This window comes from Kryptolebias marmoratus, linkage group LG2 (genome assembly GCF_001649575.2).
Source record: "Kryptolebias marmoratus isolate JLee-2015 linkage group LG2, ASM164957v2, whole genome shotgun sequence".
Taxonomy (NCBI): Eukaryota; Metazoa; Chordata; class Actinopteri; order Cyprinodontiformes; family Rivulidae; genus Kryptolebias; species Kryptolebias marmoratus.
In genome coordinates this window covers 30,725,996-30,741,573 of record NC_051431.1, presented here as the reverse complement: position 1 = coordinate 30,741,573, position 15,578 = coordinate 30,725,996, and the positions used below count along the sequence as shown (strand labels likewise).

Below are 15,578 nucleotides of genomic sequence, written 5' to 3'. Positions count from 1 at the left end.
CAGGATGTGTCTTTCAAAATAGTTGTTTAAGAAATGAGAAGCAGTTCATTGCACCAGTTGGGGTTAAATAACTTGTTGCCAGCTGAAACAATCACACATGCAGTAATTATCCAATAGGAGGCTCGTTCTTATTTGCTGAATTACAACCAGGTGGCAACTTTTTTTTGGCCAGGCAGTGTATATTACAATATTGCAAGATCTTGTGAAATGTGTTTCTGCTTGGCGTATATCTTGAGGATGACTGTCAGTTACTACCACATTAGATTTAAGCTCAATATCTTTAAAATTGGCTGAGTTATGCTCTTTTTGTTTTCTAAAGTCAGTTGGTTGTGGTGAACATCTTAAATTGGGTTGATTCCAACTGTTAAGGAGTTGCAGATGTACACCCAATGATTACTTTTTGAAAGTTTCAATGAAATTTGTCCACTGTTCATGAGAAATCTTTGCTAACGCTACAAACAAAAACACGCACACACACACACCAGCGAAAGCATTATTGCCCTTGTGTCATTGGGCAAAAGAGGTGCGACTGCAGTGAGATCGGCAGGCATTCTTGTTGAAAGGCAACTGCATGTGTAACATTAATCCTAACTTATAGTTACAACAGACGATGGCTGTTCAGTAAACTACATTCTACATTTAAAACAATACTATTTCCTGATTTTCCCTTTTAAATACAAAATAATTTTTAAAAACAAATTATTTGTCATCAGTTTGACTTTATTTACTAGTATATTAACACATTACATGCTACTGAAAATAAAAAGGTAATTTCAATTATCTCAAAAGAATATAGTGTTATAATAAAATGGCACATTTTCATATTACACAATTTTCACTGGCATTTTGCCACCCGTTCCTTTATCTGAAAGGAATTGAATGACTTCATGCAGGGCTACTAAAAAAATACTTCTCGGTGGTTTTATTGGCAACACAATTTGAGTTCTGAAGCTGAGCGCCTGCTTTGTGCAATATGAGTGACAAAGAAGCTGAAATTGATTAGAATTACACACAAAAAATGGACTGTTAAAAACGGACTGTAAATAAGTGTTTTCGTTCCTCAGCCAAATTTTTCCACACTGCCGGTAAAACGTTTTGTTTAGGTTTGAGCTAGGTTTGAGGTTTGAGCTGTCAAAATAAATGAAGGGAGCACAGAACGTCAAGTGAAACTGTCGTCAGTGAGACATCTGTGTGGGGTACAGGAAACTTCGTAAAGGTTGTTAATAAGGACCCCATCTGTTTGAATGTTGCTGCAGAGACACCTGGCTTGAAATACTTGACCACAAAATCAGAATAGAGGTTCTTACCAATCCTATTTTAAAAGTTCCCTCTGTAAAAAGAGAAACTAAACACTTGGCCTGCTTCTATTCAAACTAATCTGCATCATGTGACATGGGGGACGATGATTGTCAGGAGTCAACAAATAGATAAATTCAATCACAAACAGAAAACAACTTTCTGGGAACATATTAACTACAACCTAATTTCTTGGCAACAAAGAAATGGCAGACGGAAGTGGAAACAGTATTTTGGCCCGTGCACTGACTTCAAATAAAAGACAGGTAGAGGATTAAAAATAAATCTATAAAAGGAACCAACTAATCAAAGGTGGCAACAAGATTATAAAGGCATTAAAACAAAGGACAGGTACCAAATAATACCACCATCTCCTTCTTTTGACACACAGCAGTATGCTGAAAGTAGTCTATCCCTGGGCTGAGACTGTTGGAAACTAGTCCATGGGCATTTGCCAGGGAGCCTCCAAAATGTTCTCACTTCTGTTGCTTTAGTCACGGAGGCTCACACTTCTGTCACTTGAGTTTGAACGTGTTCAAAAAATTGGTGCAACAAATTTTCTTTAAAATTAGCTACTGAGTCGTCTTGGGCGTCTAAATTCATTTTCTCAACTTTCTCCCAGGTGTCTCCAATCTGTCCTAAGAAGGGCAGGGATTTAAAAAAAAAATATATAACCATTTTTGGCTATAATATTATAATATAGCTATTTTTGGCTATATTATTTAATAAAAGTAAAGTGAAACAAAAAGTAAAAATCTAGTAAATTGGGAAAATTTGAAGAATAAATGCAACGGTTTTGAGTTTTTTTTTTTGTTTTTTTGTTTACACGGCATTTGGTTGTGATACACCAATTCATTACCTAACTGTGCTTCTTCCATACCGTGTGCTTTTTTTGGTCACTGGTGAGCTCAGCTTTACTGTCAGGTTATCTCGATCTCTCTCCACTTTGATCCACTTGACCAGCGAAAATGAAGGACTATAAAGATCCTAAGCTAGCAGGATTAGCAGCAACACAAGTCTCTGTACCCAAAGCGTCTGTTTCATTAGTTTTTTCAGCTGCAGGACCTGTGGTGAGTAAACTTTAATTCACGGCAAGTTAGAACTGAGTGGAGCTGAAATTAGCGTTCATTTAGTCTGCTTTGTCTACTTTTGTTGTCTTATAACTCACCCTGCATGAGTAAAAGATGGGAAATAAGCATGGTTTGCTGGTTACTTGGTCACAAACATCCAGAATTCAGTGAAACTGCAATGAAAAATTTGTCTATTTCTTGCAAGTTTGAGATGCCAATTAGTCTCCAACAGTTGCAACCCAGTGAGAGACTACCTTAAGGTAAATTTAGTGGGCTAAATGGTAAACACGAATATGAAGACAGTACTAACTAGAATGGTGGGCAGCCTACATTCACTCTGTTTAACTTCAGTCATGAGAACAAATGTGATGGTTGGGGAGGTGAACAGATGGATCCCATTAGGGCCCCAATAAGCCACCGTTTCCTCCCAACATGCAGCAGTAAAATAAAAATGTGCACCCCTGGACAAAATCAGCTATGAAGAACACTACTAAAATCAATATATAGCATGAAATGAGAACCACGTAATACATCATTTCATAACAATATGCTCTACTTATTCTACAAAAGACTACTTGGTGGTACTTGGTTGGAGGTGATGGATGGAAAGAGGCTGAGGTGAGAGAATGTAGTGTTGCCTTGATCGCCACTTCTTCAACAGTCTGGGAGCTTTTCTCAGGGTTGCTGCTGGGATCTCCCCCATGGCTGTTACTACATTAATTTGCTCTTAGATGCTGGCCTTGACTCAGTGTTATTTTTCCAGTTGGTGGAAGTGGCAGGGTTGGACCGGTCCTTAGTCTGCTCCTCGACAGGAAGGCTACACGTCCAGGCGACTGAGTGCTGTCATGTTCCCTCTTATAATGAGCCCTGCTGCTTCAGTCTTTCACAGCCATGTGTTCACACAAAATATTGCTGCATTCATGTCCAGTAAGATGCATCGTTTATCAACAATAAAACCTCACAGTAACCAGAGAACAGTGTTCACTCTGATTACTAATTTGTAGCTTCAGTTAGGACTACTTGATCTTGAAAGTGCTTGATGATGAATTTACATGAATAGAAAGCTAAAAAAACAATGTGAAGCTGAAATTTACATGCATACACTGTTCTTATGCAATGTGCACAATGAGATTAAAAAAGTTTAGAAAAGCATGCTTGTTTACATGGCAATGAGAATCCCGTTGTAATGCTTCTACAAAAGCTACATCCAGGACAGTTACAGCATCAGGACCGGAGGCAGGAGTTTAGACCAACTAAATACATCCAACAGAATCTAGGGCTTGACAGTTTTTTTTCCCCCAATATTTTGACTTGTGTTGTGATGTAACTGCATTTTTTTCCACCTAAAAATGTGTCATTTATTACATTGTGGATTAACAGAATCTATATTTTCATTAAAAATACATTTGAAAAAGTTTCAGTAAAACAGAACATTCAATGGGTGCTTGAAATCTGCCTGCAAGTCATTTAGAAATAAGACATTCCTGTTGTGATAGTTGGTTTCATGCAAGAGCAAAATGCAGTTCTTCCTTTTGTGGCTGACATTTAAACTTTAAAACTACACTATTTTTGATAGTACATCAAATAAAGTGTGAATCTACTGTAATTGTGTGATTTTAGATTCACTGCTGAAGATGAGGACGACTCTGACGCTGTTATTTTAACACCAGTCGTTTGATTAAACAGCATTCAGCTGGACTGAGACAAAGCTTTACCTAATACAAGCATAGCTTTCTCATTTCTTTTTCATCCATCCATCCATTTTCATTACCCGCTTCTCCATTCTGGGTCGCGGGGAACTGCTATCTTTTGTTTTTAAATGGTGGAATATCTTATTCTGTGCATACAGCTGCAGAATCTTGCTTTTGTATGTTTTCATGTGACCAAGTTAGCTGAAGTGATAAGTTGACGTTAGCTCAGTTCTGTTTAGATTACACCTTAACTTCTACTTATGTGAAAGAAGTAGAAATGATCATATTTATTTGATCATTTTTACTGTTCTTAGTTTTATCTTTTATTATACTAAATTTTTTAAATGTCTTTTTATCTTTTGTATTATTGCGCCATTACTTTGCTTTGAAAGGTGCAACATAAATAAAGTTTATTATTAGTCACACCCCTGTATTAACAAATTCTAAAACATTCTGCATTTCACAGTAAATTCTAATTTTTAACATATAATTTTAAAATTTGTTTTCCACATCCCAGCAATCGTGAGACCCCAAGAACTTTTTAAGCTTTCTTTAAGGAAAATATTCATGTTTCGTTTCACAACCATCCACATGCTAAGCTGAACGGTCCTGGCTGTAGCTTCATTTTTACTCTGGTGTTGTCACAGGATTACCAATCTTCATATCGAATTCAAGGCATGACAAGAAATGTTCACTTTAAAACGTTGAGCTCTTTTTGACAGGAATATTTATATAGAATTTCACTGAGTTGAAGCACAAACAGACTGTGTATTCCCATCTGACATGAATGCAGCAGAATTGACCGTAGGGGCGTTGTTGCCATAGTGACAGATGAGGATGAAAAATGACACAGCGCTGAGCAGCTATCTACAGGCTCCGACACAGGAAGAGGAAGTGGCTGAACACTGCGGTGGGGAGTCTCCTTAGGAGCGAGCGTTGATAAGCTGTCCACAGCAGGGACAAATTACAGGGAGCGGTACACAGGCTGCTGCCAAACCCAGGGAACGGGAGATTCAGTCAGTGAGAGCAGGAAGGCAGGTGTGTTTACTTAAACAAACAGAAATGGATCACAGGGGGCCCAGCGAAGGCCTGGGTTGTTCTCAGTGATTCTCTGAAACTGTACTAGGTGCAGGTGAAAGACTGAGGTGGGAGTGAGTGAAACAAGGAACAGGAGTTGGGGGTGGGGGTGCAGATGGATCTAATACTAGTGTCCAGGCTGCGGACCGGCTGTCCGCTCTCAGCTCAGTTCATCCTCGGCGTTGTGCTGGTCCAGCAGTTTGACGTGTGTGAAGGGGAAGTGGCCACGCTTGCCTTTACATTCCCCCTCCCACTGGCCATTTACGTTTATTTTGGTCACCTTCACCATGTCGCCCACCTGTGGAGGGAGGGGAAAGAAGGTGTGAGAGTGCCAACACATTAACAGCAGAAACACAAGTGACCTGAACATGGTCCACTGTATAACACACTGACATTATGGAAAGCTTGATCCCTTTGGCAGAAAAAACATGTCATTGGCCAAGCACAACACAAAAATGGCAACACAGCTCGTAAAATTGGAAGATGTGCCGCTTTGTCTTTAACCAGCAGTCCAAAAGCCTCAGATAAGCTGCTTATTTTCATACCATGAGGAAAAGTTGTTTGTTCTCGGAAAAGCTAAAACCCAATTCTATTTGCCACTTTTACTTAAAAACAACAACTAACAGATCCCAAACAAACTTGTGAAGGATGTAAAGGTGGTTGTTAGCTGCTGGGAGAAAGCCCATGTGATTACAGGTGACCTGAACAGGCAGAGGAGTGGCTGGTCCTGTGTCAGTGAACCTGAACAAACAGGCACTGACAGTTCCAAAGTTCAGACCTATATGGACAATAGCACAGGATCAATCTGATAACTCATTTATAGTCATGAGGAAATCACCTGGGTTACATATCTGTCTGGAAACATTTGTCTCTCAGAGTCCTTTAAGTGGACCCCTTTAGACAAATCTAGGTGAACTTAGTGGGAGTCATACTCGTGATAAGTCACAAAGTTGCCTCTCATTCACTTGGTTGCGTGACAAAACTTGAGTAGCTTCGTCTGCAACTTCTCGACACAAGGCCCTGGCTGAACGTTTTCTCACAGGGGTTGGCGCCAAGTATCGTGTGATTGGTCAGAAGTTGTTGTGGGCGTGTTTATGTGGAAAAGCCGGTCATTTTGCTGGAGGCTGTTAGAAAATACAGCTGTCTTCACAACTGTTCCAGTAAAACAAGAACAGGAGAGTCGAAAAGCCAGCAGGAAGAAACATTTAGGAGTTCTAAACCAAGTGTCTTGTGGCTATGAAAGATGTGTGCGAAAATGAATGTCTCAGAACCACGTGACCACGAACCAACTTCCTGCTTAACTGACAGTAAACTGTGTTAGTAATCATGCAAAAACTGAACTGTAGAGCATCTTCAGTTTGAATGTAGACTGACTTTAAAACAAGCAAGTTATTTACCAAAAAATGTCCGTCTCTGGAGAGAAACAGATGACCTTATGAACTGCTCCAAGTCAGGTTTTTTTGTAGTTATAAAAAGGTCACCAGGCTTATAACATGCATCAAATAATCATTTTCACTTACTGTTATTGCCCACTACTGAAACACAAATGATAATGTTTGATTGATAAAGTAATGATTGGGCGTACATCTACAACTGATTAACTTTTGGAGTCAACCCAATTTAAGATAACTGCCACAGCCAACTGAGCTTTAAAAAAAGAGCCATAACTCAGTTCATTTTAGACAGAGTTAAAGTTTGGTGTGGTAGTAACTAAGACTGATCCCTAACATATTCTGAGTGCTAACATCTTTGTTTAAGTCTTCCATTAACGCTGTTCTGTTTCCCCCTTGAGATCTGATTCTCCCCATCTTTGCTCAAATTTCCTCTTCACCTGTTGTTTTAGGTGAAGGTATTTTAGGCAAATTACTGAAAGAAAATATTGTGATCTCTTTTTCTCCCATTGTTGTCCATTATAGAAACAACCTGATTGCTGGAAATTGACTTGACTTCAGTGAGGAAACATTCCAATGGGGACCACATCTCCACAACACTTGCGTGTTTTAAACGTGTCAATCTAACCTACCGTATAGATATTACTTCTGCCTGTTTTTACATACATTTAATGGTATTAGTAAATCAATAACATTTAAATTAAACAAGTACATGAATAATACAAAAAAGTATTAAATGCAACATGTGATGTGAGAAATGTGGGCTAAGTTAAAAGAACATTTATATCATTACTGTCTTTATTCCATTTTAAAAAATTGTGCTGTATTTGTTTTTCTCCTCAAACCCAAGTGACTAAATCCCTGCAGAGGGATTTCTCATCATAGTTTGCTGCAGTTATTTCCAATATCAACCTTACAATACGGCTGCAAGTAATGATTACTTTGGCAGTTGACTAAATCGGTCAATCATGGAGGGGGAAACATGTGTGGGGTTATTTTTCTAGGAGTTGGGTTCTGCCTCTTAGTTCCAGTGAAAGGAACTCTTAATACTTCAGCATACCAAGACATTTTGGACAATTTCATGCTCCCAACTTTGAGGGAACAGTTTGGGATGGACCCTTCCTGTTCCAACATGACTGCACACCAGGGCACAAAGCAAGGTCCATAAAGACATGTATGAGTGAGTCTGGTGTGGAAGAACTTGACTGGCCTGCACAGAGTCCTGACCTCAACCTGATAAAACACCTTTGAGATGAATTAGAGCAGAGTGTGTGAGCCAGGCCTTCTCATCCAACATCAGTGTCTGACCTCACAAATGTAATTTTAGAAGAATGGTCAAAAATTCCCATAAACATTCCTAAACCTGTGGAAAGCCTTCCCAGAAGACTGGAAGCTGTTATAGCTGCAAAGGGTGGGCCAACATCATAATAAACCCTATGGATTAGGAATGGGATAGCACTGAAGTTCATATGAGTGTAAAATACTTTTGGTAATATAGTGTAAATAAATGACATTCACTTCATTGTCCATGAGACCTTGTTTAAAGTGATATAAATGTTACTGTACAAACATCGTTTAAAAAGGGAGGAAACGCAATGAGCTAACTTTATTTCTGAAACAAAGTTGCTGTGTCTGCTCCAGGAGGGGTTACAGGGCACTGCAGCAGTGCTGTCATTGAAAAAGCTCTGCCTGCAACTTTTGGTTTGTTTTCAGTGAAAAACTCCCACATATTTAAAAGTCACTGTTGTAAATTGTATCCATGTCCTTCTAGTACTTTTGTCAGTCTTTTCCTCACATTCTTCTTTGTTAGAAGATTGTGTGCAGTCTTGGCAAACTAAAGTGAGGATACCGTTGATGTTCCGGTTGTGCACCGAACTTACAAACACCAATTATGTGGATCATTATGATCAAAGCAGTCTAACTTTAATTTGTTTGTTTGGCACTTGAAACCTATATTTTTTACCCTAATTCACACAATAAAAAGATTTTGTGGTATACCAGAAATGCCAAGGTTTATTGTTAAAAACAAAATTAATTAAAATAAAGTTGCTGATAATGATTTTTGGTGGAAAATTATAGAAAATTTGTCATTTAGATTAATCAATTAGTTGATAACTTAGTTAATAGATTATTCAAAATATAGTCTGAGGGATCCCCAGTCTTGATATTATATTAGAGCAAAAGAAAATCAGGCAGAGAGAGAAAGAACATGAGGAAAGAGCTACTGGTCAGGAGTCAAACCCGAGCACACTGCACTGAAGATCTTCAACTAGTTGAGCCATTACAGGGCCCACTTTCCAACAAAATCATCTTCTCTTATAATTACTGTACAGCTCTGCCCACAACTCACTCTTGTTTTGTCAATTTACAGAATTCTCTATAATTTTAATTCATTATAACAGTACTGAGTTTCCCGGTTTATCAGTGCTGGTTGCTGAAAAAGAGCTGCATGGTGTGCAAATATTTTCCACTAAATGAGTCAGCGCAGCCTTGCTGCACTGCTACTTGAGGTTGGATCTAACATTTTAATTTACTCTCTTGACCCTGCTATTTGCCCTATATTTTACCTGCTGAAAGTTTCTGACAGTGTTGGTGAAATACGGATTCTCTAAATCAGATAATTATTACTTACTTCGTTTACTAACAAAGAGTCTGGACAGAAAAATGTAAAGAGGTAACTAAAACTAACTTTATGGGGAAACAACAATTTCATCTGAAATTGATATATCGACAGATTTGACAAATCAAACGTATTAAACAAAACAAGTTGGTTTGAAATAAAACAATAATCGGAGCTCATCTACATGATGGAGTTCACTGTCATCAACATGAGTCCAGCTGCTGCAACAGCTGCTCAGCTGGACCAGGACACAAATACTGTCCTGAGAACTTCACAGGTTCAGGAACCCTGGGTGCTAAACACAGTTAATTACTTCAGTTTGTTATTTGGTATGTTGTCTCAAACTAGTAGAATCGGGATTCCTGCTGCTAATGACAGTTTGCAGCATTTCTGCTGTCGGACACTCAGGAACAACATTTGAACATCCTGGTTCAGTGTTCGGACAGGCCTCAGTCAGCCGAGGTGGATGGCTGCCAGACAACAACTCATGGCTGACTGACATCTTTCCAATCCGAATGAATCAACATGCCTGCAGCAGTCAGCTGAAGCCAGCTGACGACAACTTACTTTACTGTGATAGCAGGAAGTTGTTAGTCCTTTTACTACACTCTGCACATCATTTACTGCTCATTGGAATGAGTGATGGGTTGCATACAAGAAAACCTCAAAAACCCTGCAAAGTTCAGGTTTTACAGTGATTATAAATGTACACCCCTTCATAACAGAACAGTTCTTACTACCTCATCAAAGTAAATAATATAAATGATGGTTTGTTGTTTTATACGTAAGAGCTCAATAATTCCATTGTTCATTTAAAAATAAATTTAAAATTCACACCTTCTCTGCTTGCAGCCTTCAAATGTCAAAATTCAATTCTTATAAATTAAATATTTGAAACATTTGAGCCCCTTTTTATAAGATAAGTTTGAACAAGTGAAACTGACTAATAAAAGTTAAAGGCCTAGCATTCCTTGAAAGAATTCAGACTGCCAGCTGAGTTTTAGACTATATTTATGAGAAATTACAGTTGTGTACATTTTGGTCAAACTTTGCAAATAACATTATATGCGATCTCATGCAATATAGTGAGATGTCCTGCTCAGAGTACGTGAATGAATCAAAGCTGCCACCACATCATATTTGAGCTTAGTAAAAGTTAAAGTGACTGAACTGTGGTGGCCATCTGGAATTGGATTGCTACGAAAGTTAATTAGTTGTAGACATACATACATATCTAATAATTAATTTCTGAAAGTTTCATCCAACTCTGTCCAGTGGTTGATGTGAGTTTGGCAACATACAGACAGAGGCAGAAACATTATTGCTTGCCTTCACCTGTTGGCAGAGGGGGATAGATAGTGAGGTCTGTGGAACCAAAAAATTATAATGCATGAATTTTCTAAATGCACAACAGATAAAGTTAAACTATCACAGAATTAATTGGAGACACAGCTTGAATTAATTTCAAGCTTTCTGAGGTGTGCTGGCTTTAATTTGAACCAAAACCCTAAACTTGGAGCTCAGCTAAGACTGAAATTAGAGCTTCAGTCCAGCTTCACAACATCAACTTTAGTCTGCTGAAAAATGGAATTGGTCAGAAAATAGAACAGCATAAAACCTCAAAAACTTGAAAGGCATTACAGAATGAAAGCTGCTTTGGTTGCACAACACAGATCTTTACAATCAATGTGGTTTTAAGACAAGGAAACGTGAGCTAATGATTAACCGTTTAGTGCCGACATGCTGAGTCACTAATGGGCAGCTAGAGTGAAGAAAACCTACCGCTTCATGCAGGTCACAGGCACACAAGTTTACCACAGGTGGAACTGTAGAAACCAAAGAACGTATCTGATATACATAAAAAAAAAAAAACCCTCAAACAAATCTCTATTCCTCTTTTTGACTGGCAGATAAACTTGAAAAAAAAAGAAGAAAAGAAACGTAAAGCACCTCTTGTGTGGTGTGTTACAACACACAAAAAGCCAAAAACCATTTCAGTGCTGGTATGTTTTGTAACACCATCCAGCAGCCGGGCAGGCGAGGACAAAAGCACATTTAGCCTGGCCCGTCTCCTCGTCCCACTCTGGACTCAGCTGGATTCCAGGCTTCACAGAAACCAAAGGAAATGGTCCTGTTCCCAAACACAAACTATTTCCTTCCCCCAATGACCTGCTCCGTGGGAGCCCCGCTCTCACTTCCGGACAGTTAAACAGCCAGCCACACTGTGCAGCCAACACAGCACAACGTGACGCTTTTAGATTATGTTACCCTGTTAACTTCAAAGTGCCCCTAATCAACTAAAATCTACAAAGTTTAAACCAGGCTTTAAGCAGGTCAATTTGTAATATAAGTGCACAGAATTAAACAGAGGGCGGATTAAGTGACAAGATTATAAAAATAACCAAGCCGACTGAACATTTTCTGCCCATGTATGTTTTCCTAACAGCTTCAACAAAGACTGAGAAAGAAATAAGAAAGAACACAGCGGAAAAAAAAGACAAAGAATTTGACCTGAAGGACAGCATCCTACAAAATACATCTGCATCCTTCCTTCAAACAATCTCATGTCATCAAATAATACAAAAAAACTGCAAGAGGGTAAAGAAAAACCACTCTGTTTCCATACAGGGCTGTGGATCAGTGATTACAACAGCTGTCCTCCAATGAGAGAGTTGGAGGTTTGATTACTGGCAGGAGTCACATGTTGAAGTGTCCCTGGGCAAGACACTGAACCCCTCGCTGCCTTCAATATGTGCCCCATCGGTGTATGAATGGAGTTTAAAGCACTGACTCTATAGGATGATTCATTCAGATTAGCTTTGTAGAGATGTAGTACACCGCTGTATGAATGTGTGGATGGTTAAATAAGGGTACAGATTGGGTTGAGTAGCCTTGTTGGCTAGAAAGGCGCTACACAACTACAGTCCATTTACCATATTTACCTCCAAGGCCAGGGCGGTCTTGTCGTAGGCGTTGGGAACCCTCTTCTGGATGGCCCTGGCATAGACGGGTCCGTTCTGGAGATTTGGGAGAGGGGTGGGCTGGGCGTACTGGCCAGGGTCTCCCAACAGCGGAGCACCGGACTGAGCTGCAGAGCCATCAGAGTTCCCATGCACCGCCATCCCAGGCATGCCAGGGCCTGCCACTGAGTTTGGAGACGCCGGTCGATACTTCTCTACATATGGTACTGGGATCATCCCTGTTCGGCCTTCAGAGTTCTGGGCATTCCACCACTGCTCCTCTGGCTTCTCCAGAACTCTGAGAATATCCCCCTTCCTAAATGGAAGATCCTCCTCATCGTTGCCAAGGAAATCAAAAAGCGCTCGGACATACTCATCCTCCAACCTTGGCGGGGGCCCTATGTTGGGGCCAGCGCTCATCAAGGAGGGATGTTTGGACTTGTTGATGGGTTCTATCAAGGTGGTGGTATCCAAGTAGTGGATTTTATAGAACTCAAGCAGAGCAGGAAGAGCATCAAACTCCTGATCACCAATCCGGAACCTTGGATGAGCCAAACCTGGTCCAAATGAGGGGAAAAAAGCACACACATTATTATCTCTTTCAACTTGAAAACACACCACCTGCCTAATGTGGTCAGATCTATAAACATGTGAGCTAATGCTATTTTAATCCGGAACAATTAAAATAGGACTATGGTAGCTCGATGGTCAGTGCCGCAGTCTTGTAATCCTGAGGCTGCAGGTTCGAGCCTAGGTTGTGTCAGGAAGGGCATCCGGCGTAAAACAATTGCCAAATGGTTAATGCGAGTTTGCTCACTGTGGTGACCCCTGAAGAAGGGAGCAGCCGTAACAACAACAACAACAACGATGGTGATTTCCAGAATGAAAAAGAAGTATTTTTGTTTCCTTATCTCAAATTTTCCTTGGAATAAAAAAGCTTAAGAATGGAAAAGATTTAAGGAAATACTACATTTAAACCGGAGCAACTCACTCACAGAGTTGGGCCGTCTGTGTAAACTCCATTTTTTCACAGATATTGGTGAACATATTAGTTAGAAATGCACGGTACACACAGATTTCCAGTTTTATCAGCGCCATACTTAGCTAGGTATGACTTAGGTTTTCACTGAAATGCTTTGAAAACACAATGATCAGTTTTACTGTTAGCTAATAGTTTGTTAGTGTGGTCCCTACTTTATTAATAACAATTTCGTAACATACAAAGAGGTCTTCGCCAGAAAAAAACTAATTTTTCAACATACACGGGAGAAACTGCTGTAAATGTAGTAACACTTTAGAGCTTTACAACATGACAGAATCATAACAGGTTCCTTATAATAATAAATGCCTGCTCCAAAGTTACTTAATAAAAATGATAATTTTGGGTTTTCAAAATACAGCATAATCTATCTTTTTTTTTTAGATAAAAGTTTAGCAGGTATGTGATTGGTTTTTGGCTGTACACAAACTTTATTTGTAAGGAAAGATGGAAAAAATGGCTCTTTTAAATGTAAAGGTTGTGCAGACCCCTGACATTGGATAAAACCTGCCAGTATTAGACTTTAGAACAATTTCAATGAAAGCATTTTATTCATTTCGACTCCAATGTTGGACAAAGGCAGAATATAAATAAATATGTTGTTATTCCATCACTAAGTGAAACAATATGCGGCATAACACCTTGTGAGGTGGTGAGAACCACTGGTTTGGTCTGAACTGGAGTAAAAAGAGTCAGTACTGCGCATCTTATTTGGTGCAAGTCATGCAGGAATGGCCACCTTTAGCTGCACCAACATTTCAGGAGCCCCTCCACGCCCCCTCCGTTATATCTTACCTGGGCCGGACTGTCGGTTGTTGCTGATGCTGTTAATTATGTAATGCGACACTTTGGAGTTTTCTGACACCGACAGCACGTAGTCTCCGGGGCTGGTGATGGAGTCCCGGACCAGAAACACGCCGTGCCTCTGCCCCTGCAACAGAGACACAGCCTCCTGCCTGCTCAAGCGACCCCAGTACCAGCTCCCACGGTCCTCCGCGTCAAAATTGCCGGCCATGATAATCACTCCAAAGCCGAGGCTTCACCGGGCCTTCCCTGCTCTCCCTCCCGTTATCCAGCAGCAGAGCCTTCAACTCATACAAAAAACTTTAGCGCCTGGAGCACGTTCAGTGAACGGGCGACATCCGCAGCTGGCCGTGTGCGCATCAATTCCCCGACACACGAACTAAAGCCGCTTCTAAAAACGACTCCGGCTCGGTTCGAGGCCAGACTTCAGCTCCACCGATCAAATAATTTGATTCAGAGACAAAATACCAGCCACAAACCAACCACCGTTGACAACTAACTTCAAAAACTGAAATGGCGGATACGGGGAAACAAAAAGGCCCCACTCACCGGAAATGACGTAGGAATTAACGCAGCACGCGAACAGACGTCAAGTTAAAGCAAAAAGAGCGGCGTAAACCCCCGTTTCCATAAAAAAAGCCAAACCTAAAGAAGAATATGGGATATTTTACGCTTAAATAGTTTATAATCCACTTAATGGATGCTAGTTTTATTTTTAGATTGTGAAGTTTTACAAAAGTTACCAAAAATGTTATGCCAAGATTTATTCTGTAACACAGTTTGATGCCAGTGGGTTGTTGTGAAGCTTTACATTTACTTTGTTGTTGCGTTAGATCAGCAGCAGTGCTGCACATGAACACTGCTCGAACAAATCTTCAAATAAAACTTGACAATGTGGCCATTAGCGTCATTGTCCACTAGATGTCAGTAAAAGCGTATTAAAATCCCAAGTCATTTTACTGTCGTCATTGTTCTGATGTGATTTGCTTCCTGACCCCTGGCCTAAACAGTTTTTTAAATGAATATTTCTGTCCTTTGTCCTTGCCTTGGTCCTCAAACTGTGGCAGTGTTTTAGATTAGGATCATCTTAGTTCATGATGAGAAATGACAAGCTATTTTTTTCAAATCTTAAAAATTAACATTATGAATTATGTCATGTGATAATAGCGCTCAGAGTATGTGTTGTAAATGAAAATAATTCTTGGCTACTACCACATCAAGTTTTAGCTATGTGTAAAATTGACTGACTTTTAACCGTTTTTGTGTTGTCTAAGGCTGATTAACTGTAGTTGCCATTTTGAATTGAACTGACTCCAAACGTTAGTTAAAGATTCAGTGATCACTTTCCAAGTTTCATTAAAATTCATGGCATGGATTTCTCTTCAGCCCCTCTACTCTGATACCGCTAACTAAAATCCAGTGCAACAAAATGCCTTGCAAAGTTACTTAATAAGTAAACAGAGTCCACCTGAGTGTAAATGAATCTCGGTATAAATACAGCTGTTTTACAAAGGCCTCAGATTTTTGTTACAGAATTTTAGTGATCAAACAGCATCATGAAGACCAAGGAACACACCAGACAAGTCAGGAAGAAAGTTGTTGAGAATTTTAAAGCGGAATTAGATATTAA

The 15,578-nt window shown here is 39.7% G+C and overlaps 1 protein-coding gene across 1 annotated transcript; it reads right to left on the bottom strand.

The window, feature by feature from the left end:
- Positions 1–1,111: 1,111 nt before the first annotated feature.
- On the bottom strand, positions 1,112–14,494 carry crk (v-crk avian sarcoma virus CT10 oncogene homolog). The gene is made up of 3 exons (XM_017434159.3): positions 13,940–14,494; positions 12,088–12,662; positions 1,112–5,432 (listed from the first exon to the last, which is right to left on the bottom strand). The coding sequence occupies exons 1-3, from the start codon at positions 14,157–14,159 to the stop codon at positions 5,295–5,297; spliced, it is 933 nt and encodes a 310-aa protein (XP_017289648.1). The 5' UTR covers positions 14,160–14,494; the 3' UTR covers positions 1,112–5,294.
- Positions 14,495–15,578: the final 1,084 nt, after the last annotated feature.

Excerpts from the sequence above, each read along its gene's own strand:
- crk (XM_017434159.3), bottom strand. The coding sequence starts at position 14,159 with ATGGCCGGCAATTTTGACGCGGAGGACCGTGGGAGCTGGTACTGGGGT. Across the intron at positions 12,663-13,939 it reads CAACCGACAGTCCGGCCCAG|GTTTGGCTCATCCAAGGTTC; the intron begins GTAAGATATAAC and ends CATTTGGACCAG. Across the intron at positions 5,433-12,087 it reads AGACCGCCCTGGCCTTGGAG|GTGGGCGACATGGTGAAGGT; the intron begins GTAAATATGGTA and ends CTCCCTCCACAG.